This window comes from Astatotilapia calliptera, chromosome 4 (assembly GCF_900246225.1).
Source record: "Astatotilapia calliptera chromosome 4, fAstCal1.2, whole genome shotgun sequence".
NCBI lineage: Eukaryota > Metazoa > Chordata > Actinopteri > Cichliformes > Cichlidae > Astatotilapia > Astatotilapia calliptera.
The window spans coordinates 22,350,836-22,376,248 of NC_039305.1; the positions used below are offsets into that span (position 1 = coordinate 22,350,836).

General features: G+C 41.7%; 1 protein-coding gene across 4 annotated transcripts in view; it reads left to right on the plus strand.

Annotated features, from left to right (window-relative positions):
* Window positions 1-388: 388 nt before the first annotated feature.
* Window positions 389-25,413, plus strand: part of LOC113021066 (trinucleotide repeat containing adaptor 6A) — a 35,025-nt gene continuing 10,000 nt past the window's right edge. For 2 of the 4 annotated variants that reach the window (XM_026165489.1, XM_026165492.1), the window contains exons 1-10: window positions 389-652; window positions 2,044-2,093; window positions 10,432-10,527; window positions 19,840-20,143; window positions 20,821-20,868; window positions 21,985-23,922; window positions 24,033-24,231; window positions 24,334-24,806; window positions 24,917-25,048; window positions 25,252-25,275. In XM_026165489.1, coding sequence (XP_026021274.1) covers window positions 20,823-20,868; window positions 21,985-23,922; window positions 24,033-24,231; window positions 24,334-24,806; window positions 24,917-25,048; window positions 25,252-25,275 — 2,812 coding nt within the window. In that variant the 5' untranslated portion in view covers window positions 389-652; window positions 2,044-2,093; window positions 10,432-10,527; window positions 19,840-20,143; window positions 20,821-20,822. The remainder of the gene's footprint in view (window positions 653-2,043; window positions 2,094-10,431; window positions 10,528-19,839; window positions 20,144-20,820; window positions 20,869-21,984; window positions 23,923-24,032; window positions 24,232-24,333; window positions 24,807-24,916; window positions 25,049-25,251; window positions 25,276-25,413) is intronic. The other 2 variants (XM_026165490.1, XM_026165491.1) reach the window with 2 other exon arrangements.

The window sequence follows — 25,413 nt, forward strand, 5'->3', positions numbered from 1 at the left end:
ATAGTTTAAATGTCACGAAATGCAAGCAAGTAGTAGCCAGGAATCTGCTGTGCCTTCCGTATAGTTTCAAAATTTTACTGCTAGACTTTGATTTTTTTCTTCTTTTTTTTGTTCCCTGTCTGGATAATAGTTGGTGTCTTTATAATCACATGTATATCTCCATGAATCCTAAATTTAGAATAAATTAATCAGTCAAGCAAAATAAATCCTACACTTTACACTTTGCATCTGTGGTGCGTGTGCCTAGATTTCTCGCTGGATGTTTTATTTGCGGGGAATTCATCGCTTATCGTGGCCTGGTTACCATTTGCATACTTTTTACACCGGAGTTTCTTTTTGTATCAGCTCAATCTGACTGTGTTTTGGCTTCTCAGTCAGAGGAAGTGGTGAATGGGTTTCCTGCCCCTCCTCCAGAAACACACACACACACACGGTGAGATGTGTGTGTGCGCAGAGAGAGAGAGCGAGTGAGAGAGCGACGGGGAAACCAGAGAGCCGAGCGAAAGAAGGTTAGCCAGCCAGCGGCGAGTGAAGAAAATGGCGATCACGCAGGATGAATGCCTCCCCTCGTAGATGCTGCAAACGCGTTGAATTTCTTTAGCCTTACAGTCGGCTTTCCTTTCCACTCTGTTGCACTTTATACTTCAATGAGGTATGGATGTTTTTGTGCTGTTTTCGTGCTCAGACGACCGTTTGTTTGTGTCGAGCTAGCGTAGGTAGTGAGGAGAGCGACGGCGGCTGGTGGAGATAAGTTGAGCAAACGATGTTGTTTAGTTAGCAATGATTAAGCTGGGGTAGCTTTTCTAACTCCTGGCGTTTGGGACTCGATTTTGCTGAATTTGTAAAAACGTCGACGGAAAAAAATAAATGCTGATGTTTGCCTGTAGATGGCTAAAACATTTCGTAGAGTCTTTCAGGAAAAAAATTGCCTTTGTAGGCGGCTTAACCTTGTGCTAACGCTAACTACTAGTAGCACTTATTAACCCTAGTTTGCCAGCTGTGCGTAAGCATTTGGTTCTGTGGTATTGCTTCTGAACTATTTCTGTTTGTTACAAAATCTTTTCCATAATTGCTGCATGTGAAATACGACCGTGTAAGTTAACTAGCCGCTTCGTAGCGTTAGCTTTAGCACCTGAGCTAATCTGACGACGCAGGTTACTCGTCGGTAACCGGGACGGGTTGTTTTACATTTTAGGAACTTGCATATTCTGTACAGGTTTCTCCGTGACCTAAATTAACCGAAACGGGATGGTTAGAAATAATTTTGATTTGACATTGTGGGGGGGAATGGTAAACCTGCAAAGTTGTGCTACAATCGGAACCTTTAACCCCCTCTGTCGGTGGACAGACAAAAGCAGCTGGTTAGCTAATCCAGTGTAGACCTGAGCTCTGCTGGTTTTGCAGTCGTATTCCCCTTGCTTTACAACTGCGACGACGAGACTGCAAACAGCACAGTAGCATTTTATGATTTAACTGAATCGACTGTGATCTGATGCCCTGCCGGGGATGTTGTTTTGAGTTGCACTGGAAAAATACCAGGCTCGAGAGAAGCCATGTTGGTTAAGCTGCAAGTCGGGCAACAGCTGAGATAATGGCCGATCAGGACCCGAGGTGCAACTTTGACCTACAGGCGCGCGCACACCCACACACAATTTGTGTGTTTGTCTTTTTTCACACGTTCTCCAGTGGGGCCACAGCTTCGCGGAGGGAGGGGGGCTGGCCATGCATCGCCTTGTTATGCAGCTCGACCTGCATTTCCACATCAGCTAGTTGAAATGCTTTTCATATGATTAGTGCCAAATAGTCGTTTGAAGTTTGTGGCTTTAATTGAATAATGCTTGCATTTTCAGGGATGACGCAGACCTGTTGTGGTAGCGTCCTAATGTTGTCTTTACAAGCTGTTGCTTTACTGATAATAAACAAATTGTAACACACACAGCACACAAATCCAGGTTAGATTTTTATCAGTCGCTGGGGGTTTTATTTTATGGCTATGGCGTGCAAGTGATTAGGCTTTTCTTATCTCTCCTCTCTCTTTCATAGATTCGGAATTGGAAGCTGTTGCCACCAAAGAAACTGAAGCATCTTAACAGGTCAGTGTGGCACCTTTAGACACACATTTCATATTCAATTGCAGTAAAGTATATTATAATAGCCCTGCAATAAATACTACATCAGCAAGATCTTTGGATTTTGAAAGCATGGAAAATAAACGGGTGTTCTTTGAATGTGTTTTCTCAGTTTATGGTGCTGTTGAATGGTTTTATGTTGTGTGTAATACCGTTTATACCCTATATAAACACATTAATGGGTGTCTCGAAACAGGGCCTGAAAATGAGGACAGTTCAAAAGCTTAACAGGAGAATTTTTGATCCTGTTCAGGTCTGCCATTTATTTGCCCATTAAACATGTGGAGTGCTCAAGGTTAACTCATGAAAGAAGCTGAAGTAGAAATGCCCATTTATGGTTGTTGTGTTGGTCGCATTTGCACACAAACTGCGACATTGCCACAGCTTCGTACCTTTTACACCAATGTAGATGGGGTGACTACCTGCAGCAGTATTTTGCTGAACTGTAGGTGTCACCACTCAGGCGAAATCTTCACACCAGCACTGGTATAGCAGGCGAAGTGGTGAAATTTGAAAGCAAGAAATTCTTATTTATTTATTTTCCCCCTGAAAACCTCATCTTACCAAAATCTGTAAATCAGCAGTAAAATAACTGTGAAAACAGACACAGTGTAAACTTATGCCGTCTCCCCGACAACAATGAGAGACAACATTTGAGTGGTCTTCTCTGTTATGTTAGTTAAAGTCCACTGTCTGAGTGCATGTGCAGTTGCTGTATTGTCATGTATACTTCAAGAACAACTCTATGTGGTCTGTTTAAAAATAAAATAAATAATAGTAATAAAAATCTTCAGGCATACTCACAGACCCTCATAGTTGCCGTCTGATGACAAAATTGACATCTGTCAGTGTGAACTTGCAAATGGGAACCATAATCAGTGCCTTACTATCCAAAACCTCTTTTTAGGGAACATGAGACATGACATGTTCCCTAAAGGTCGAATGTAGTTTTATAGCCAACTCATCAATATACAGTGGGACGAAATATCGTCCTCCTGGATCAAAGGTGCAAAACTGAAGCAGTTGTGCTAGGCCCAAGCACCAGATTACAAATGCTACAGCCATAGCTAATGTATCCTATTAGTCTACCTTTACCATTAGATGTACACACAAAATGCCAAAAAAATCCCTCAAAAACATAATCTCAAACTAGATTTGGTGGCAGCTTTAAATGCTACTTTCATGAAGGTTGTACCCTGTATAACGATATATATCGGATGACGATATAAAAACGTCTATCGTTTCATTTTACGCTATCGTTTGTTTCGTGGTGTCGCAAAATAAACTGTTTACGGCAATATTTTTTTTCATGGTTTTGATGGTCGCTGTAGTGACTATATTCATTTCTTAAAGTTCTCTCTTTCTCTTATATTTAATATAACCACACTACGGACGGACAAGCGCCTGTTTTTATGGGTTGTCGTTAGCAACAACAACGGTAAAACCATCGCATGTCCGCTTGTTTATTTTCCACATAAACCTTTCACAATAAAGCTCAAGATCCTGTTGAGACTTTTCAAAATAAACGGAATCGCATGGGAAAAGTATTATTGACGAACGAGAAGCAAAAAAAAAAAGAGCCGTCAGGTGCTTAAAAATAAACCTTAGACTCAAACGTTAGGCTTTTCCCCGCAGCACGCTGTGTAATAAATACTCACAAAGAAAATGGCGATCGTTACAACTTATGTCTAAAAATGCGTAGTGTCATGCATCTGTTAAAACACTCGACTCCAGGTACACGGCGCCCAGCTGGAAACACTTCACCTACCTGAGATTCACAGAATTTACAGAAAATATAAAATTACTTGTGATTTATATCGTTATCGGACGATAGATGTTTTTTATCGGGAAATGAGATTTTGGTCATATCGCACAGCCCTAGCTAGGTGCGTGATTTTTATGTGCCTGTTGAAATGAGACTGAAACATCTGGATTCCAAGATTTATTTATTTATTTATTTATTTATTTAGGACAGTGCATGTTAATGAACATAAATGTAAAAAAAAAAAAATTACATGAATGTAAACATGCCAGATTATAGCCAAAGGCTAATTTCCATCTGTTGTCCTTAAACATAAAAAAATAGACATAATTCATAAAAATTCATCATTCATTCATAATAAAAACTCCATCACCAAACTTACACATACACACCATTCTGTTCCCAAATAAAACATTAAAACTATACAACTCATACATGATCACACACTTGATTTGTCCATAACCAGTTTTTAACCTTTGCCTTAAACAAATTGAATGTCGAGCATTCTCTAATGGGTTGAGGAAGACTACTCCACAGATGGCCTCCCTTAACAGAGAGGACGTTCTGCCCAAATGCTGTCCGTCTGTGGGGTATAAACAAGTCTCCTCGGATTGTAGCTCGACTGGTCCTGCCTGAGCTTTCTTTATGCCTAATGAACTGCTTTAGTGGTGGTGGAGCAAGGGAGTGTAAGACTTTATATATTAAACTCACTCTTTTAAGTTTCACTAAGTTATTGAAGTTCAGTAATTTATAATTTTTTAACACATGACAGTGGTGGTGGGAAGTCGGTTTTTTGTCAAGTAGTTTTAAACTTCTTTTATAAATGTTTTCAATAGTTTTAAGTGTTGTTGGATAAGCAAGTGACCAGGACGTCAAACAATAGTCCATATGAGAGATGATCATTGAGTAAAAATAAGTTTTTGCAACATTCATATTAAAATTATTACGTATATGATTAAAATTTCGATTATTAAATTTAAGTACCTGGGACACTTTATTCTTCAAGAGTCACATAAATAATGTTGGGTCTAGAATGACCCCAAGATATTTAAGTTCTGGAGCTAATTCAAGCTCTACTCCATCCAGGAATATGTTTGACTGCTTCAAGTTTAAGGGGCGTTTTGGAAAAATACATACAGTTTTTGAGGTGTTCAACATTAGGCATGAGTCCTCCAGCCAGCTATGCATTAATGCTAAAGCAGCTGTAAGATCTTTTGCCACCTGCTGGACACTAGATTAGGAGGTGTGGCCTCTTAAGTGTACTTATTGCGGGAATTGGGCTGTTTTCACGGTTGCAGTGCATCCGTGCATCCCTGCATGTTTCTTGACACTAAATAAAGGACCTGTATATCTAAACAGACATTGTCTGTTCAGACTGCTGGCCCGAAGTCTTGTATAATGTCAACAGAATCACAGCAAGTGAGTGTAAATGCCTCTCTGTTCACTGACCATCACACAAGTGCTTTTAGCTTTTTCATTATTTTTTTTCCTTTTTAGAAAGCAGCGTTTCAGTGTACAAATGCAAGAGTGACGGTTAGTCGGCTTTCTAGGCACTTCTCTTTGGATGACACAGGTCCTACCTCTGTGTGGTGGGATATTAGCGGGTTGTGCATGGGTGGGTGGGTCAGGGGGACACTGGATTGGCAGCTCCTGCTTATGCAAGCACATGCAGTTCCGTTTGAATTGAATTGGTGGGTCTGGGTTGGTCTAGGCCACATTGTGCTGAGTAAGCTTTGCTGTTTTAAAATCACTAAACGAGAAGCCAGAGTCCCGATGTTTTGTGTGTGGAGAGGTGTTTGTGCAGCTCATTGTGCTGGTCTACATGCAGACACACAATAGAGCTGTGGACCACAACTGGTTTATCAATGCGTCCCAGTGGCCGTGCTTCATGTTTTCTGTTTTTTTTAGGTTGAAGTCTTGATTGGGTGCATCTTGTTTTACATTTACACTGTAAATTCTCCACCCTCCACAATGGTCTCATAGCTTTGTTAGGTGGATTGTTTGGAGATGGTTGCTAAAGCTCGTTGATGATGTTTCACATTTTCCCAGCAGTGAAGCATATTTTCCAGCTGTGTATGTGGGAGTGACTCCTACTGAAGGCATGGAAGTGGAAATAATTCATCCACTTAAATATAAACTCATTTGAATGAATCTACATGGACCGAAGATCCTGTTAAGCGTCTTTAAAATGGTGTCAACTTTTAACTTGACAACTGAGGTTTGTCAAGGCAGTTTTGCTTCGATGTCCTGAACGATAGCATCAAGTTTACAGCTGGTGTTGGATTTTTCTTTCTAGAAAGGAAAGGAGGAGTATGAACAGTTGATAGTTTTGAGGCTCCGGTGGGGATTACATCCCTCAAGGAAGGACTGAATAAAGACTGTGAAGCACTTTCACTTTAGAGCCCCTTAGTTATGTATGAGCATAACTTGACTGAGAGAGTTTGTATACATGGACATCCCATACAAGTCTGGGATATTTATAAGTCCACCTCACTGCATTTATCCTTTTTTGTATTTGTAATCTTAACACAATGTGTAATTGGTTGTGAGCAGTGTTATTTCCTTTGGATCTGCTGTCTCGCTTCTCTTTATTTTTGACTGTCTGGGTCCCTTATCCAAATTATTCTATAAATATGTTTCACTGTTGTCTAAAAGAGTTTCACAAGCGGTTTAAGAAGTGTTAAAGCGGGAGCGCTCAAAATGAGTCACTGCTGAAATGGCCAAGTTTAGACTGTCATGTTTGGAATTTAATATGGCAGAGCTATGAAGTCCCATGAGGTTGCGACATTGCTACATTGTTGCTGTAGTGGTGGAAGCTCAGGTAGTTGACCATTGGACCTCTGAGCAATAAAGCCACACCTGTAAATGGTCATGAGCGAAAGGACCGAAACGGAGCATTTCATGAATTTGACGCGTGCAGGCTCAGACAGGGTGGCAAAGCCAGTTTTACATAAACAAGCTGTTGAGCTGCATCAGTGAAGTTTGAGTCACACTAGTATAACTTGCATTGTAGGTTATTAGAAACGAGACAGTGTTTTTATAAAACCGCAGGTCTCGTTTTATTTTTAGACTCACTTTGAGCTTTTAAAACTTCCTAACCAAATTCCTTAACTTAATATGTTAGTTAGAAATGATCAGTTTTACTGATTTCACCTATTTCCAAAAAAGGCAATAATTCAATTTTTCTCATTTTAAACTTAAATATTTGCCTGATTACAATGAAAAACAACCCTTAAATTGAAACTCGCCCTCCCGTTACCAGCAGCTTGATTTAATATCATATTCCTCTCAAGTTACCGTGACCTGAAATGAACCCGGCCTCATTTTGACTGCATGAAACTACAGATTTAAATCAGCTCGGCTGGAAGTGCCACACCGTCCCCCCTCACAAAGCCTCTGCAGTTGGTCTGTTTGTGATGGAGACTTGCTCATTTTCATTCCCTAATTGAGTGATGGTTTTCCTGCAGGGAGCCTCCAGTGTCGAGCCTCTGTGAGAACATACTAATGCAAATTGATGCAAATGATGTCCATGTAAATTAGCCACGCGACCACCTTTTGTTCTTAAGGGACAGAGAAGTGGGTGTGGGTGTGTGCTCGTATTCATCTCTGTTGTTTTAAGGCTACACATGCACTCAATACTGTCTACTCCAGCTTCACTGCATGACGACTACCATATATTAGGATGCAGTAGTCTAAAGCTAAAATCCAATTTTTGATCTCTTCCTCCTCAAAAACCCAGATATAGTTTGATTATTTTTAGTGTTACAGCTTTATTTGATAGCAGGCGTGAAGGAGTTCACTGTGAGGGCAAGTGGGTGGCAGCAAAATTTGTGCTTTACTGTGAAGCTCACAGGAGTAAAAGTGGCTTTCATCCTTTGAAAACAACTCAATGTAGCACTTCCTCTTATGGTTAACAGAGAAATTCATGAAATGGAGGTTGAATAAGGACATGTAGTAAAAAAAACAAAAAAAACAAAACACTTCCACTGTCTTGTGTACATTTCCGTAGTTAAATAAAACGTGTATCTGTTTTAGTTACTGAATTACAGCTATTGCACTTTGGTACATATTTTCATCTGACTGCTACTTTTTAATCTCTTGGCTTCCTCCCTTTGTTTTTCTCAATATGGAAAAAATGAAGTGTGTGCTTATTAATGGAATGAGCTCTCCAGCTTATCTTATCCACTTGAAGGGAAAAAAACCAAAAAAAGACCATATTTAGAGGTCAGATATTTTGGGAGAGCAGTCCTGCTTCAGCAGTCGGCTGACGTGTACGTTACAGTAAAAATTACAGCTTTTTCTGTCTGAAATTGTTTGTGGCACAGAATGAAAATAGCTCTAAAGTGTATCTTGTGGACAAAACAAAGTAAATGTTGATCTTTTCAGACTCAAAAGAATCCTGACATTGTGGTTTTATTATAGCGTATGAAGTCCTTCAAGTCAGAACGAGTCGGACTGGCTTATTCACAGCCTTCCAGTAATTTCTTTATTAAACAAAGTTAATAAATTCTTCAAACACCTAAAATCATTCCAGTTGTAGTTTGCATATGCTTAACTTTATAAAGATGGAGCAATGACAAAAACAACACGTGACTTTCTGACTAACACGGGAGGATGGTTCTCCTGTAACTGTCCTGATTTATTACAGTTTTACATTAACAGACTCATTAAAGGAAACTGAAAGCACGTGGTCAGTGTGCTGAAGTAAGGAAGAGGTGCAATTTATGACACATTAGGGTATTTTCTCAGCAGTTGTTGTGGAAGACTGATCTAACTGAAGAATGCTGCAGTTTTAAAGTCAGAAATAAGATGTTTGTTTGTTTTTCTTTTTTTGTTAAATCCTCACTTGGCTCGTGTGTTTCAAATAAAATGAACAACATTTAGGAAATGTTTCTGTGGTAATGTGTCAGTCTTTGAATGCAGTCTGTGTTGTCTTTGCTATGTTAATAAAACATCTTGTTCAAACTTTTTGCCTTTTTCTTTCCCTCTTCTTCTGACTGCCTGTTCTTCTTTATCTCCTTCTGATTCGGTGACTTGTCGCGCCTCCTCCCTCTGTCAGCTGTAGCCGTCGGGGGGGATGGGCAATTGTTGGCCCATTCATAAACAGATGCTGTCTGTAGGGTCTATGTGTGCTCTCCAGGAGGGCCCCCACCATGCCCCGCCGCTGCTGCTGTTGTTATTGAACCTAGAGCCATCTGCTGAAGCACTTGATGGTTAGAAATAAGTGAAGGAAGGAGGGGGGGAAGTGTGGGAGCAGAGAGGAAGGGGTTGTGGGTGAAGATGGGAGCAAACACAAAACCCCCCTCAAAATCCATAAGTCAGTTAACTTGATTAGAAAAGGTTAGAGTAGACAATTGATTTCATTTAAATGTGCTGAAAAGAAAAGTTCAGGAGAAGTCTCACATTTAGGATTTGAAGTTGTCATGTACAAGAGCAATACATGCCGTTCAGACTAGTGTAATTCCACACCAGCCTCTAAAACACTCAACACTGTGTGCATGTCATGAAGATGTTATACAGATCAGATTCTGCTCCCAGCAGTAGCAGTGTTTGCCACAGAATCGGTCTCAGTAGTAGCGCGGCTGGGTGCATGTGCGCCCACACTTTCATACATTAAATAACACCATATAGCCTATACGTGGCAAGAGTAAATAAAGGAGAAGGAACCAGTCACATCTCCAATGAGTGTGTCGTCGTATGGAAAAGCTCCAGCGCCAACGTGTTGGACCGCATCTGGGGAAGGTAGACAGTTTGGTTTGCAGTCTCAGAAAGCTACAGCAGAGCAGTACCAGTTTCTGCTGCAGCTTCTGGTTAGAGCGGCCCAGGCTCCCAGTAGGACGCTACAGTCAGCAACTGCAGTGTAAGACCATGGCATTGGAATACGTCCAACCATGGGACACAAGACTGGAAGGTGGTGGTGGCTGGTTAGCAGTCACTGAACTATCATATCTATCGATCTATCTTATCTATCGGCTTGGCTTCACTGTAAATGTGACATACTTTAACTGAAAATCTACCATTTTAAATGTTTGTTTGTTTTTTAGTAAACCTGGTGATTTAATGCTTTTTTAATTATTTTACAGATTTCACTTTTTTTTTTAAATTTGCGATTAAATCGGAAACGAGGTGCCAAACTATATTGTATATCAATGCATCTGTCTTGTTTGTGTGTGCCCGTCTGTGTAAAGCGGAGGTAAGTGCTGTGTGCTAATCTCATTATTGGATTAGACTGAAGCCTGTAGCTTTCTCCTGCGGCCTAAATGGCACACCCACCAGGGCCAGTGCTGCTTAACTTAACACTCTCTGAGCAGGAAACCAGGATGACTACAAAACTACAACACAAACTATACTAATTAAAAGATGTCCCAACATCAGGGTTTCTATTTTTGATGATTCTTTTGAAGTGATATAAAACTAAGGATGACAGTTTTGTTATTTGTACATTTGGGAACCTGGGATTATAGGTTTTTGTGTAATAAAATAACCCTTTTTTGTGTTAAATAAATCATTGACAGAAACAATGTCTTTTGTTGTCCACAGGGAACACACCCACAGAGGGAAGAACAGTGGATGGAAGAGAGAGAGAGACGGAGAGTGTGAAAAGGAAGGAGGATAAGGTACAGGACTGGACAAAAGGTGAGGCGTGGTGTCAGGAATTCTTTCCTTTTTAAAAAAAATTGATTTCAAAATAAAAATAACCAAAACCAGCTTATAATTTATTTACATTCATTTGTATAAAGGATATCTGTAAAATTACGAGACACTTCCACTGAAAGTATTGCAGTTTCCCACTGCCGGGCCAATTTGTGTTGATTTGATATTGCAGAAGTACGTTCTCTGTTAGGAGCCCATGTGTGATTTATCAGTGCCTGCTTCTTCTGAAAGCTCGCATAGAGCCATTTCTCTGTATTGAGCAATGTGCCATTAAAAAGAAGCAAGCTCTCTGTGCTCAATAGGCAAATTTTTCCTAAGCACCCAATGCAATTATGCGTAGTATGATTGATATTGCATATCAACAGAATTCTACTTCAGGTAGTAGAAAAGGTTCACCATAAACTTAATAGTTTCACAACCCCGAGTGCTGCAGTTCTGTGTGGTTGTCTCCTGTCAGGAGATAATAGAAATAAGCAAATATCAGCTTAGACAAGATCTAACCCACTTGTTGTTCATTTCTAAAATTGTTTCAAAGTTAATAATTAAATTTCAGCCTTATTTCCCCTACATTTCCCTGCCTGCTTTGGGTTCTAAAGGTTTTTCTGTCCTTGCTGTGTAGTGCTTTACTCCAGTGACAGTGCTGGTGTACTTTGACTTGTGACGTCGGTGTGTTTTCCATTTGAATTGCTTTTAGTTTCCACTGACTCCTGTTAGCACGGTTCTACTACTGTTACAAGTAAAACTACTGTCATGGCTACTGTAGGCAGGAAGTTTGATAGTGTCAGTCTCTGACCTTGACTATGTCTTTCAGTGCGTCTCTCTCTATTAGTTTTCACTCCCCTCTGCCATCCTGGATATGTAGTTCCCTCTGTTTCTTGGTATAGTAGATGCAGTACTAAATAATCTAGTTCAGAATTTAAGCTCTGTAATGACATGCTCTGTAAAAGTGCCGCCACTTGTTGTTCCTAAATAAAGGCCATGCGTTGATGACACAGAGAGGGGGGACATTGCCTTGCTGTAACTGGAGTCTGTAGGAGGACTGGCCCTGACTCGCCAGGTTAATCACCAAATATCAGGGGTGTAACTTCGCTGAAATGACAATATAAATGACAAGGTCTTGTGTTATAGTTCTGTGTATGTGTGTTGTGAAGCTAAATATAGATTGTACTATTTTGTAATGGTTAGGGGAAAATAGCTTGGGTAGTGCCTTTATGTAATGTTATGCTAATTAGCCATGTGCTCATGTTGCTTGGGCTAATTGTGTGTAACCCTGTGTTTAGTGGTTTGACTGCGTACCTTAAGCACTTTCCAGTTCTCATGGCAGGCTTTTTACTGCATATATAGATTTTCTTTCTTTCTTTTTTTTTTTAAGTATGCCACCCACAACAGTGGTTTTTGGTCCCCCCCCCCCCCCCCCCCCCCCCCCCAAACAGGCTAACAGTTTTTTGTTTTTAAATTAACTAAATATGAACTAGTCGTGTTTGCATGTCTGGTGGCTCCCAAAGGCCCGTTTTAACTCTGGAAAAACCCTGTGTAGTAATCGACATGAAAATGTAACCAGATGCTAGTGCAGTATTGTAATTGGTATGATTAAGCCCATGATTGCTCTTTGGTATATCACAATGGCTGCTGTTGCACCAGATGGACAAAGATCCTACAGTTTCAGAACACTGCAGGAGTTTAGTTTTGAGACACAACTTGGCACAAGATGACAAAGCAAATCATGCCGAGCTTCCAGAAGACTGAAGAAAGTCTCCTCGCTGCCGAGGTTCAAACACAAGCTTGAAAGGGAAAATCAAACACTGTTGACTAATTTTATGCTGTTTGTAGTGTAGATAAAACCTGGGTGTGGGTGGATATGTTAGAGTAAAATCAATTGGATGACTAAATTATGGACAAAATGACTGAGTCATATGCAAAACCTGAAGCTGTTGCTTTTAGTTGGCTGTTGGTCTGACCTTGATGAGAGTGGGTGCCCCTCCAAACTCCTCCCAAAGTTGAAGTACTAGTGGTGGATTGTGACGACTGTCCTTATCTGCTTCTGCACACACTCCTGCTGCACATGGCAATCTCACACACATGTTGTTTTGAAAAAGAGATGGACGAACACGACTCAGTCACATCTGCACTTATTTGCTCAGTCCTTCTCATGCTCACCTCACATCTGTCATGCTTACCTTACGCCAAATGGGAGAATTGAAGCAGGAAAGATGCAGATCGCTCGCTTGCATTTGCTGGGTCTCTAGGCTATTTATTAACAAAGGGCTGTTGGGAGTTGAGCGACAAGGGCATGTGCTCCCAGCACTGGCGTCATCTTGCTTGGACAAGCCCAGAGGAATTGGGAGTGTTTTGAAGAATGTTGCTACGACAACAGGGTCTTCCCTAACAGAAGAGTTTTGAGCTCCAGGAAATTTGGGAGGATTTCACCTGAAAATAATCCTTGAACACAGATTTCAAATGGAAAATAATTTTCCAGGCTGTAATAATGCACTTTGTAGTGTTTATGTTACATCTGCTGTTAAACAAGAAGATGAATGAAATTATCGTTCTGTAATCAAATCTCAGCTCGTTGTATCTGATAATGCAGAGCATGCCTGGGACACTGAACACCACTCAAAGCTCAGGAGTAATGATCTCTATCGACCCTTTTCAGCCATACTAATTCTAAAGAGTGAAAGAGACTTGTGCTCATATCTTAACCTCTCGTGACCCGAGCACTTGTTTGGTTTGCATTTTCATCTCTATTGCATATTTGTGATTGGTTGGACCGCAAATATATAAACTACTATATCTTTAAGTAGGTAGTCTTTGTTTTGGTATGTAGTTGTTGGACACTTAAAAGTATGTCCTCGTATGGGGGGACAATTGCTTTATTTTAGAAGAAAACAATAAGGTCAGCATTGCTTAATAATGTATAAGATGCAGAAAATCCAGAATGTCATGTCCCCACATGAGGATGCACGGTCTCAAGGGGTTGTTGCTTCCAAAGAAAAAGATGCATGCCCATCAGCGAGGTCACAGATGATGTCACAGCTCAGATAGCTGCTAGTCTGTCATGTTTGATAAAAGCAAATATCAAATGAGCTATAGGGCTGCCACAAACGATTATTTTGATAGTCGACTAGTCACCGATTATTTTTGCGATTAGTCGACTAATCAGATCATCATCCATTGGACGTACAGCGTACAGCTTATTGCACCAGCAGCATCTGGTCTTATATAACTATCATTAGCTTACAGCTTGAAGTGTTTGTGCTAACTAAAAATAAAGACAAGATGGTAGTTTATTAATTTTTAATGAAATTTGCAGATTGTTTCGGTGAAGTTTAATAAACTCCTTGCTTTCTAAAATATAACAGGACACCGGAGTATATTCTCCAGCGTCTCACACTTCTGATAATCAGCTGTCTGCTTGACAGTTTTAGCTGTGCAAAAACTATAACTTTAATCTCAGCCAAACCGATTTACTCAGGAACAAATAAAATACTAAAGAAAGCCAAACAATAACATTTTTAAGTTATCTAAGTGACTTATATATATGTTTAACCTGACTAGCGAAAGACGGCGGTGGGTTTGAAAACGATTTGCCGGGAGTCCGGTGTTCTCACGGCTCTAGTGACCTAGCCCCCGCCTAGCTAACGAGCTAGTGGGTAACAGACGTCTCCGAAAACGTCGGAGCGCTTTTGAAAATATGTGGTGTCTTGATAAACTGAGCAGATATTTGAGGTTTACACAGCTACATTCTCGCCTGAAAATATGTTAAACGTTTATTTTGTGACCCAGAAAGAATAATAAGAGTAAAGTTAAAACTACTAGCTGCCGCCATTGTTGACAACTGCGCTGGGCTGCGCTATGAATTCTGGGACACAGCTTCTTCTTCTTCGGGGTTTAACGGCAGTTGGCATCCTTGTACATGCAGTGCTGCCATCTTCTGTTTCAGTCCGTTATTACACTCTTAAATCCTGCTACTCATTCCTGCGTCCTTTGTGATCTTACAAAGCTTCAAACGATGCGTCGACTATTAAATTAGTCGTCGACGATTTTAATAGTCGACATAATCGTGACTAGTCGACTAATCGTGGCAGCCCTAATGAGCTAATGATATACACTGGCAGAATTGCTTAAGTAAAGCCTTTAGTGCATCTCAAGTTATTAACACTAGACAAAGCTATATAGTTGAATCCATCCTGCAATGTATATCTACCTGTGTGTATCTCTCCCGCCACCCTCTTAGTGGAACTATTAATATCTTTATTTCTGAGGGCCTGTTGTGCTTTACTGGGATACAGATGATGTTTAAAAAATGTGTCCGCTTTTGGCAGCAAAGCACCATGCTTCAAATAGATTTGCAGTTGCATAGCAACAGCAGGACACATGAAGAGGGCCTTTAGTTAAAAGAAATGTTGAGCTGACAGTCGCTCAAGAGTCAAATTAAACGCAGAGCAGTCATCTAAAAAAACTATGCGTTCAGGCTAATAAACGTCTCTAACATGTCAGAAAATGCAGAACTTTGGCGGTGACTTAACGTTTAGGTCTTCCAGAATTTCACAACCAGTTAAACGTTTTACATGTTACAGGAAAACTTTTTTTATTAGTTTTAGATTTATACTATCCCATCTGCAGTTTAACAATTTGGGATTAAACAGAAGACTTTCGAATAGCATCAGATTCATTACCATGTGTTGCTTTTTTTTTTTTTTTTTTTTTTTTTTAAAGGGAAAAAAAAAAGAACAAAAGCAGGCTTTTAAATATTCAGATGTCCCTTGGCTTTAATCCCCTTCTCCTTCATGTTTTAAATGTATTTGCATTAATTGGTAAATTTTGCTGATCTTCTCCATTCAAGGCCTCATTGTCTCTTTCACATTGTTTAATTTGACTCTGTCTGTGAAGCAGCAAATGTGTTCACTGTGCTCGATTCATGTGCCGCTGAATTGAGGAAGTTACTTATACATGTTAGAAGCTGCAGCTGCATTCCTGGCCCATCAGCCTCAGTGACAGGTCTCTGCCTCTCAAATTTCACTTCTCTTGTCTTTTGTTTTCTCCTCCTTACCGTTGAGGGGAAAAAAAGGTTTTCATTGTATTATTCAGTTCCTTCTAATCCTGTATCTTGTCCCTAAACTCTCCTCCCCTCTTAACTTTCTGTCTGTAAGGTGATAGCAGCACTTAAGTTGATGCCAACTCCAGGGGCCCCTACAAAAGCCTTACTCAAATGGAAGCAAATAGGAACAAACTGTACTTGATGTTCTGAGCAGCAGCAGTAACAAAGCTTATACACCTTGGTGATGCTGACGTTTTGTTTTTTCCAGTAAAAATAAAACTGGGTACATTGGGAAAAGGCCATTTTAATAAGTGAAAACTGCAAGTTTAGAAAATTACTTGGCATTAAAGGGTTTGGATTTAGAGGCATGCATATATTCATCTACAGATCTTTTAGATGTAAAGTCAGAAAGTATTACACAATAGTAAAGGCGCCTCACCAGTTTCTCCCAGTAATTATTTGTAACTGGAACCAACTAAGTTTAACTGCTAAATTAGCAGGTCAGCGTGCGGATTCACAAACATACACCAGGTAATCCTCCTTCCTGTAAAAATACTATAGAACAGTTTTTATATAGGTAGAGTTATGCCTGAATTATGCTTTAGTAGGAAATCGACGCTGTGATATATGATGTATCTGGACACCCCTCTCAATCTTAAGCTGTAAATTTCCACACCAATCGGTCGTTGCGAACTGCGCTGACCTGAAGTACAGTTGCATTTCTCGGGAAGTCCTTATGATTTTATGTGGAGGGTTAAGATGCTTCCGGTTAAATTCCGGATTATGAAGTAGATTTTCCGCTGAAGGATAATTCAGGCATTAGAAACCTTGTTTCTTCTATAAACTTCTATAGCGCTGGGAGTTATTTTGCAATCTCTGGCATCGCCCCCTGGTGACCTTAAAAAAGAATGAAAGGTTGAGCCGCTTTTCACATGTGGAAGCTTCGGGCGTCTTTTATACATTCATCTGGTTACATTATGTTATCTTGAGAATTTATACAACATTAGTCATTGCAGCTATTCGCCTCAACAATGTAGCTGATTTCAAAACTGTGTGAGCTGTCTCAAAGAAAATGGCGAGGTGCATTTCAGAAAAACACAAAGTGCTTTCATACCTTACACAGATAAGTAGGTAGGCTTTGTCAGAGTATATCTAAGCGTGTGTGGACACCAAAAGCTGGGCACATGTTGGCACACATGAACAACACTGTGGATAATCTGATGAAAAGTTGAGTAATTTATATATAAATATATTTATAAATGGATAAATAGATAAAATATTGTTCTAGTAGCTCAGTTAGTGATGTTCAATGTCATTAATTTGGATTTCACTGCCTTATAAGGATATAAGCGGTTTTCCCTGCATACCTGCTTTGAAGCAGATGCTTCGGAGTTGACAGAGGTCTTTCCATGTAGGAAGGTTGAGCCAAGACTCTGGGAAGTAAACAGCTCAGTTTGCTGGAAGGATCTTGCACTTTGAGTGCCGTGGCTGCCGGAGGGAGCAGGTCTATTCCACAGTAAAGGCTCTGTATTTCTGCTCTGTCTTGTTTTGTTTAACTTTGTTCTCTCTTTTGGATAGCGCTCTCTCTTTAAAATATTTTTGTGTCACTTTCCTGGGAAAGGAGAAGGGAAAGAGTTTTAGTAATCATGATATCATTGTTGTATGTGTTTTTGATTGGTTCCAGAGGGTGCTTAAGCAGCTTCTGGCAGGGTGTATGTCTAGATGCTGGCTGTGTGCCCAGTTTAAACTAGTGAGCTGAGAGTTAATAAAGGTGGGATTAAGCCTCTAAGTGTTTCTGGTCAGCGTGTTGTCTCAGAACACTGGTTGCTGGTCTGGTTGAATCTTTTTCCTGGTGTGAATTGCTGTAGGATGCATCTTATTTGAAGTTATTCTCGCCACAAAAAGCACCCCAGCTGCCAGTGAATACTTAAATTGTAAAAACGTATTTCCATTGCTTCAATTTTGCCAGCGCATTTGCTCGTGTGCACACATGGGTTTGTTTGTTCTTTTATCATGTTGGCTTGTGAACAGACTGGTTGCTATTTGAACTGGAGATTTATAAATAGACCTGTATACTGCTTGCAGCAGGCAGAAAGCTAACGCACTCTATCCTGCACCAAGAAAAAGGTCAGGAGACTCGCACAAACACTTTACTTATTCCTGTCAAATGCACTGGGCCTTTTTCAATGAAGGTTGCCTATGTCACTCTCCCCTTTGTTGATTTGTGGCTTTATTTGTATCCCCATATCTCAATGTATAGTGTTGCATTTGTCCCTTTACTCGTCCTTTTGCTTTGCTCGAGGTAAGAGGTTTTCCTTGCCTTGGTGTCCTAGTGCAGAGCTGCTTTAAGCTCGTTGTATAACCCTAATCTAGTCTTCCCTGTAGATGTTCACCCTACCCCGCCCTTCACCAAGAGAAGGTGTGTGTGTGTGTCTGTGTCTGCTTATTGCTAGTGGATTTCTGACTAACCTGGCTGACTCCACCTGCTCCATAGTCTCTCGACAGGAGAAAGGATAATGCCATCTTCATATGTTAGTGACACAGAATCCAAACAAAGTAGTCTTCATTCAATCCCTTAAGTAAATACAGTGGCTCAGGGAAAGTGGTAGCCACCATGTTTCCTTTACAGCTGTGCTTGACCAAAACGATACCTCTTGAGGCTTTGACTGTAGGAGCAGTGGATTTCTGGTAGTTATCATGTGCCTTAAGCATGTTGTGGTTTAGTGGTTGGTAGGCATGGGAATCGAGAACAGGTTCTTGTAGAAAACCGGTTCCCAGAAAATAGCGATGCAGTCTAGAGATACGGACACTTATTTTTATTGCACAACAGGACAAGATAAATGATGGAGTGGAAAACTGCATCCCGGACAGAAACGACCGCATTATGCTGCTAACACAAGTTTAGTTCTTTGTAAGCATCTGCCAAGCATGCTAACACTAAGCTAGCCAAAAACCCAGAGAAAGGTCTTAGGCTACGTTCACACTGCAGGTCTTAATGCTCAATTCCGATTTTTTGATCAAATCCGATTTTTTTGTCTCCTCGTTCACACTACAAATAAAATGCGACAGCAAACGCGCTCTAGTGTGAACGCTCAAAGCGGCCCGCATGCGCAAAAGAAGATGTCACACACAGCGCGCTCTGTTTAGACCAAGAACAAACAGTATTGTTTGACTGATGGCCGTTAATATAAAGACTTCGGACTTTACGTTTCCCAATTATTGCTTTAAGTTATTTTGTTATTTACATAATAATGTAAATAACCTAATAATGATCCTTATTGCTGTTTAAGAGAGGAGCGGTGCTTCAAAGGATAGCTGCAGATTTCTGTCAGAATCTGCAGATTATACAGTACAAATAAAATGTTCACGTTGTCTTCCCAACAGTTTCACTGACATCTACACTGGATGGCTAGGAAGCGTTCGCAATGTCTTCTCGGGCGCTGATAATTGGCTTCAGTCTTGTGTCGGTGACGTAAAAGGCGGATTTAATGCGACTTGACCGTTCAAACAGCAGTCGCTTTCTAAAACATCGGATATGTATCGGATTCAGTACCACATACGAAAGTGACCCAGATCGGATTTGAAAATATCGGATTTGCGCCGTTCACACTGTCATAGCATGATCGGATATGGGTCGCATAGGGTCAAAAAAATCGGATTTGATGTGCTTTCACCTGCAGTGTGAACGTAGCCTTAGAGATGTGTCTTCAAGGATTTTTGTTGGTGTATGTGGGGGGTTGGAGCCTCAGGTTTATATTGTTAAATGGTGAATATGAGATGATGTGTTTCAGTAATTTTACAGAGTAACGTGAAAGTAATGTAACGAGTAGTGTAACTAATTGCTTTTGTCTGGGAGTAAATAAATAAAAAAAACTTTTTACTTTCAAGAAAAGTGTTCTGTGTAATATGTGTAAAAATTACTTTTGAGTAATGACTCCATCACTGATCACAAAAAGAAGTAGCTCAACAAACATGCACAAACATTTGACCCACAACATGCAAATAACGTGCATGAATTTCTTTATTGCTGCTTTGCAATGGTGGTTACTCTCAAAAAGAGCCAATGAGAATCCAATGGCAATCAAAAATAGATATCGATATAAAATCTGAATGACTAATTTATCATATCAATATATTGATAATCGGTTCCCATCCCTACCAGTTGCTGACAGTCTTTTTGAAATGATTTAAAATGGATATATCCTGTAGCATTCACACATTTTTCTCTCTCCTCTTCTCTCTTTCTATTCCTGCAGTGCCAGAGCATACCAAGTCAAGACAGAGTCCTTATTCTACTCAACCTCCCCCCTTTTCCCCTCCCCACACATAGCATACACGCACACGTACAGTCCTCAGCGATGCCAAGGGGGGCTGATCAGCCTGCTGCCCGCTCTGACAAGCCCTGCCTCTTCACCTCAGACCCTTGAGGCTGTGCTCTCTGAGCTCTGACGTTTGACCTCCCCTGTTTCGACCTGGGATCCAGAGGTCACCTGTTCTCCAGTCAGCCCGGGGACGCCCTCCTGCCCAGCCAGGTGTCACAGCCACCAGCGGCACTTATAGGTAACCTGTGAAGAGAAGGAAAAGGGAACAGATGTCACTTGCTTAACACACAAGAACATTGTCTTTTAAATAAAGCAAGAAAACGATTATGCTGTTATATTTAAATGGCACTGAACATTAACATGTAGGTATGTTCTCGCTCATAGCTCCTGATGTCTTAGCTCTTGTTCTGCCAAAGTGAGGATTTGTGAAATTTGTATGAGGCTATAATTGATTCACAGTGGCAGCTGTCCTCATCTGCATCCAAAATGATGGTTCATTTCTAAAAAATGGTTATAATCCAACAAAAATGTATGTTATAAGATTATTTGTTGCTACTTAGAGGTCGGCAGTCATTCTGTTACCAGCGCTAAAAGGAAAAGATCCTGAGTATTATTTTATAAAAAAAAATTGCTTATCTTTGTTAAGATGCCGAATGGGGAGTTTTAATTGGGTTTTTAATTCCTTTGAGCTGGATAACCACCTTTACCTGCTAACTTAGATTCAGAAAACAGCATCTCACCACTAAACCCTCTGCACTTGTCTTACTTTAAGCTCTTACTTTCACGCTCTCGTTTTCTTTTGTCTTTGCTTGTCTCTTTTCTTTTTTTCCTTTTTTTGCCATGACTGTTTCTAACATTTTCTCTGCTCTGTTTTCTGCCCCTCAGCCTTTTTGACAGTCTTTCCTCTGTTTCCAGGCATGGCTCCCATTCGGGATTCCGTCAGCCACTCCCCTAATCAAACAGGTGACTACACATGGTCTTCTTTGATACTCTGTCTTCTGCAATTCAGTCCTCCTTCAAGTACCTTCTTTAGTCTCTGAGCAGTCATCAGATGAGTTAGACTCAGTCTGACTTGACCTTGGCTGATAATTTTATTTCTGACATACGAGAGACAGAGAGAGATGAATGAGAGAGAAAGTGGGTGTCAAAGGGTGGAAAAGAAGACTTGGCAAGCAAATGCGATAAGCAGCGAGAGCTGGCAACCATTTTATGTGTGAGAGACTTTTAAGTTGGGACCAAGTGGGCAGCCGTTTGGTTAAAGAGACTCGCACGTTACCAGGTTAGGTTCAGGCATCTGGTGAAGAAACATGGCTAGAAAAGGGCAGCTGCTGTTTTAAATGAAGAATGTTGTAAGCTCTGATTCAGATTGTAAAACGGTGCCTTGTTGAGCCGATGCCGTAGCCTGGTACGTAGCCGTAGTCTGTGGTAGCCTGGTTGTGGCTGTCTAAATAAAATTTTCCTTTGATACTTCTTTGCACAGTAAAGTTACTTTCTGTTGCTTTTCCACTCACATCTGAGACTCAATGGGTGTTTGTACAGAAACCTGTATCGCATTGTTCTATGCAGTCTAATTTTAGAAACATGCCAGGTCTAATTTTATTTTTTTATTATATTTTGGGTGAGAAAAGGGTTTAAAAGTCTGAATAATTTAAGTTGCCACCACTTCATTTCCTTTGCCAACTGCTCCCCTCTTTCTTCCTCCGTATTTCCTTTTTTCACACTTTGTTGCCGTCTCCCCTATTCCCTCCATCACTTCTCTCCTGCTGATGCTCATCCTCCACCTCACTGAATCCAAGTTTTATTGCTTTGGCACGCTTTTGGGTCCTGCTGTGGTTACAAAATGGTGGCAGCTGTGTCCAAGCTCAGCCCTGGCAGTGAGCACATCCAGAACAGTAGGGCAGCTGAAGCTTGGAGGGAAATTAAAATAAATAAAATATATATATATATATATATATAGGCAACTTTGAGGGATTTAATTATCCTCAGTTTTTTAAATTTGGTAAATGTTACTAATGTTGTGTTTTTAACTTTATTTTTTCCGTGTTCAAACAATATCTTCTGTTTCCAATCTCTCACCAGGTCTGGATCATCCTGGCTTGGATTCGCAGTATGAGCCTCCCCCCTGGTCGTCTGGCTCTCCCTGCAGCAGTGACGGCAACAGCAACTGGGGCAAAGCCCTAGTAGACGGAAGCACCGACACCCCCAATAACCCTTCTTCAACCAGCTCTTCCGTCTGGCCTCCCTCATCTTTTTCTTGCTCATCCTCTTCTTCCTCTTCTGGCTGTGGATCAGGATCAGACCCTGAGTCGGCATCAGAATGCATGGACGCAGACTCTAGTTCCTCAATCGGCTCAGAGAGGAATCTTGCTGCTACAACAGTGATGATGATGTCAGCAAATGCTTCTTCGTCATCTGCAACTTCTTCCCCCACCTCTTCTTTGGGGAATGCTGCCATGATGGTCAGCGTTTCAATGAACGGAGATGGCAATGGCAACAGTCATCAGGTGGTTGGCGCAGGTATGGAAACCATCAGCAGTGCAAATAATGGAAATAACATGTCTGAGCCCTCACACTACTCCATGGCTGGGTCCAACAGTATTGGCAGCAATAACATGAGCAACCACAACAACAAGCTTGTCAATAACGGTGGTGTATGGGGCACCCCTTCAGGCAGCAATGTGATCCCCACTGGCGGAAGCACCCCCTGCATCAATGGAGGGTTAAACCCAAACACTTTAAACCCAAATGCCAACCATGGTGCCTGGCCACAAAATTCAATCCCAAATCCAGCATCCCAGGGCCAACGGCCTCCACAGGCTCAGGGGATAGGTTCCAAACTAGGTATGGCTCCCCAGCAGGCCCCCTTGCTGGGCTGGGGCGGCATGGCAGCTCCAGACAACAGCAGTATGATGCAAGACACCGAGGTGAATAATGGTACATTAAGCAGCAACAGTGGAAATGGTGGCCTAAAGCCTACCAACCTTAACACTGAATCCAATGGACCAAATAACACTATCACAATGAATACTACTACTACTACTACTAATGCCACAATGACCTCTAGTCCACCAAACTCTACCGCCTCACCCCAACTCAGCGGGGATTGTTCTTGGGGTTCCATTGGAGGAGGGACCGGGGGTCCGCTGGCCAATGGAAACCCCTCGTCAGCACCCCAGCACCCCCAAGGAGAACTGGGGGGCAGTGGGGCATTCGGTACGCCTTGGGGCGCAGCTACCTACCCTGTAGACAAGGGCCCCCCAAATGCAGACACTGTGAACCCCCAAATCCCCTCTACTGCTGCTTATAAGAGTAATAATAACCACAATAACACTGGGGCCCCACGCTGGGACCAGGGGCCCTCCAACACCCCAAACCAGCCTCAGAGCAACTTGTCCTGTGGCATTGGCTCAAATCAAATCCTTGGCTCTACAGGCCAAACAGCAGGAAATGGAAACCAAACGACGATGGGGCCCCCAGCAGCAATACCTCGCCCCTGGGGGAGCAGTGCGTCCTTGTCCTCATCGTCGTCTTCCACAACGCCTAGTAACAACCCTTCAGATGCTGGAAGTCACAAAGGAAGCTCTTCTAACAATGGCTGGAAAAGCCTGGAGGATGACGCCATGGGAATGGGAGGAGCAGTGGGAGGCAGTGGAAGCCATGGCTTGGGGAGTGTCACAGGAGGCTGGGGTCGCTCTGGGGGAAGCGAGGGAAGCGGTGAGAGCTCCGGAGGCCGTTCTAGCTCAGACAGAGAGAGCATCCAGACAAAGGGGGGAAGGAGCAGAAAAAGTCCCAATCCTGCATCAGTACTATCACTTCTGGTCCGGGCTGAAGTGGACCCGAGGGTCCTGTCCAACACTGGATGGGGACAGACGCCCATACGGCAGAACACTGCCTGGGATGTCAATTCTCCAAATAACAATCAGAACCAGGGCACCAGGGGAGATGAAAGAAAGCTTAGCAGTGGAAGCTCCGGCTGGGGCAAAACGACACCGGCAGCTCCCTCCCAGACATCTGGAGGTAATTTGCATGAATTTTTTAAATAAAAATAAATAAATAAATAAATCTTATTAAGAATAAAATTAGATAGTACAAGGACAGAAAGTGATGCATCTTTCCTGTATTTGCAGGCTGGGGTGGTGGGCCAGGCAGCTCAGGCATAGATACAGGAAGTTCTGGCTGGGGAGAGCAGAAACCAACTTCTGGCTGGGACAGCAAAAGCCCACTGAATGGAGGAGCTGGGCATAGCGGCTGGGATGATGGAGCCAGCTGCAAGGGTAATAACAGCAGCAGCAACACCTGGAGCAACAACATTAACAAAGATGACAGGTAATTGATCAAATTAAATAAATATACAAGAAAGAGAGCGAGGGAGCTTCAAAGCTTGGCATATTTTTAAAGGCTTCAGGTAAACCCATGTTTTTGTTTTAGATCCAGTACCTGGAGTAATACCTCCAAACCACAGCAGGGCTGGGGTTCCAGCAGTGCAAATGTAAGTGACACCTGGGGTGCCAGTGGAGAAACCACCAGACCAAGCTCCAACAGCCACTGGGGAGAGCCCCAAAAAGGCGCAGGCTCAGTAGGTTGGGATAGCGACAGTGACCGGTCTGGTTCTGGATGTTGGAGCGAGCCGAGCCGTACCAACACCAGCAGCAGTAACACCTGGGTGGGGAGCGGTGGATCAAATACTCCAGACGGGAGCACTCCAAATCCAGGCTCCACCTGGGGAGAGCCAGTCCTCAAACCCAAACCTCAGAGTACCACTCAGGGCTGGGCTGAGCCATCGAAGAACAACACTGGAGCCCAGAACTGGGGTGAGCCCAATCCTAAGCCCTCTAACGAGTGGGGAAAAGGTCCTGAATCCAACATGTCCAGAGGCAGTCAAGGTCAAAACAAGCCCACAGGTAGTTATCGCATCTAATGCTAACTTTGGAAGAGACTTGACGCTGTTTAGAAAAGACTTTTCAGTGGGAGGACCAGAAGTTGATTACTCACTCATTTATTCGTATCACAGGCTGGCTGGGAGGCCCCATGCCCACAGTAGGTCAGAAGGAGGAAGTGTCGACTGGGTGGGAAGAGCCTTCTCCAGAGTCCATCCGCCGAAAAATGGAGATCGATGATGGAACTGCAGCTTGGGGAGACCCAGGTAGACACTCACTTTACAGCAAGTTTGCCCAACCCGCTGGGTTCAAGGCTATAATTGATGACTAATTACTTTTGATTTTTAGATTTATATTTCACCTTTTAAAAGTGTTTAACTTCTCTTGTTTGTGATCAGTCTTTTCATCAAACCTCACATCTAACTGTAGTTTTTCTGTTTTTGACACTATCCTAACCTGGACCTAAAAGCTCAAGTAAAAACACAAAATCCAAGTAAGAAAGTTGTTTGTTTGTTTTTTACTGTAATAACCATAAGCATGTTTATCTGTTTTTATGACTTGAAATTCAAATATAAACAGTAAATTTCAACAACTTGTGTACAAATTTTGCAAATAACAAAATTCAATGCAA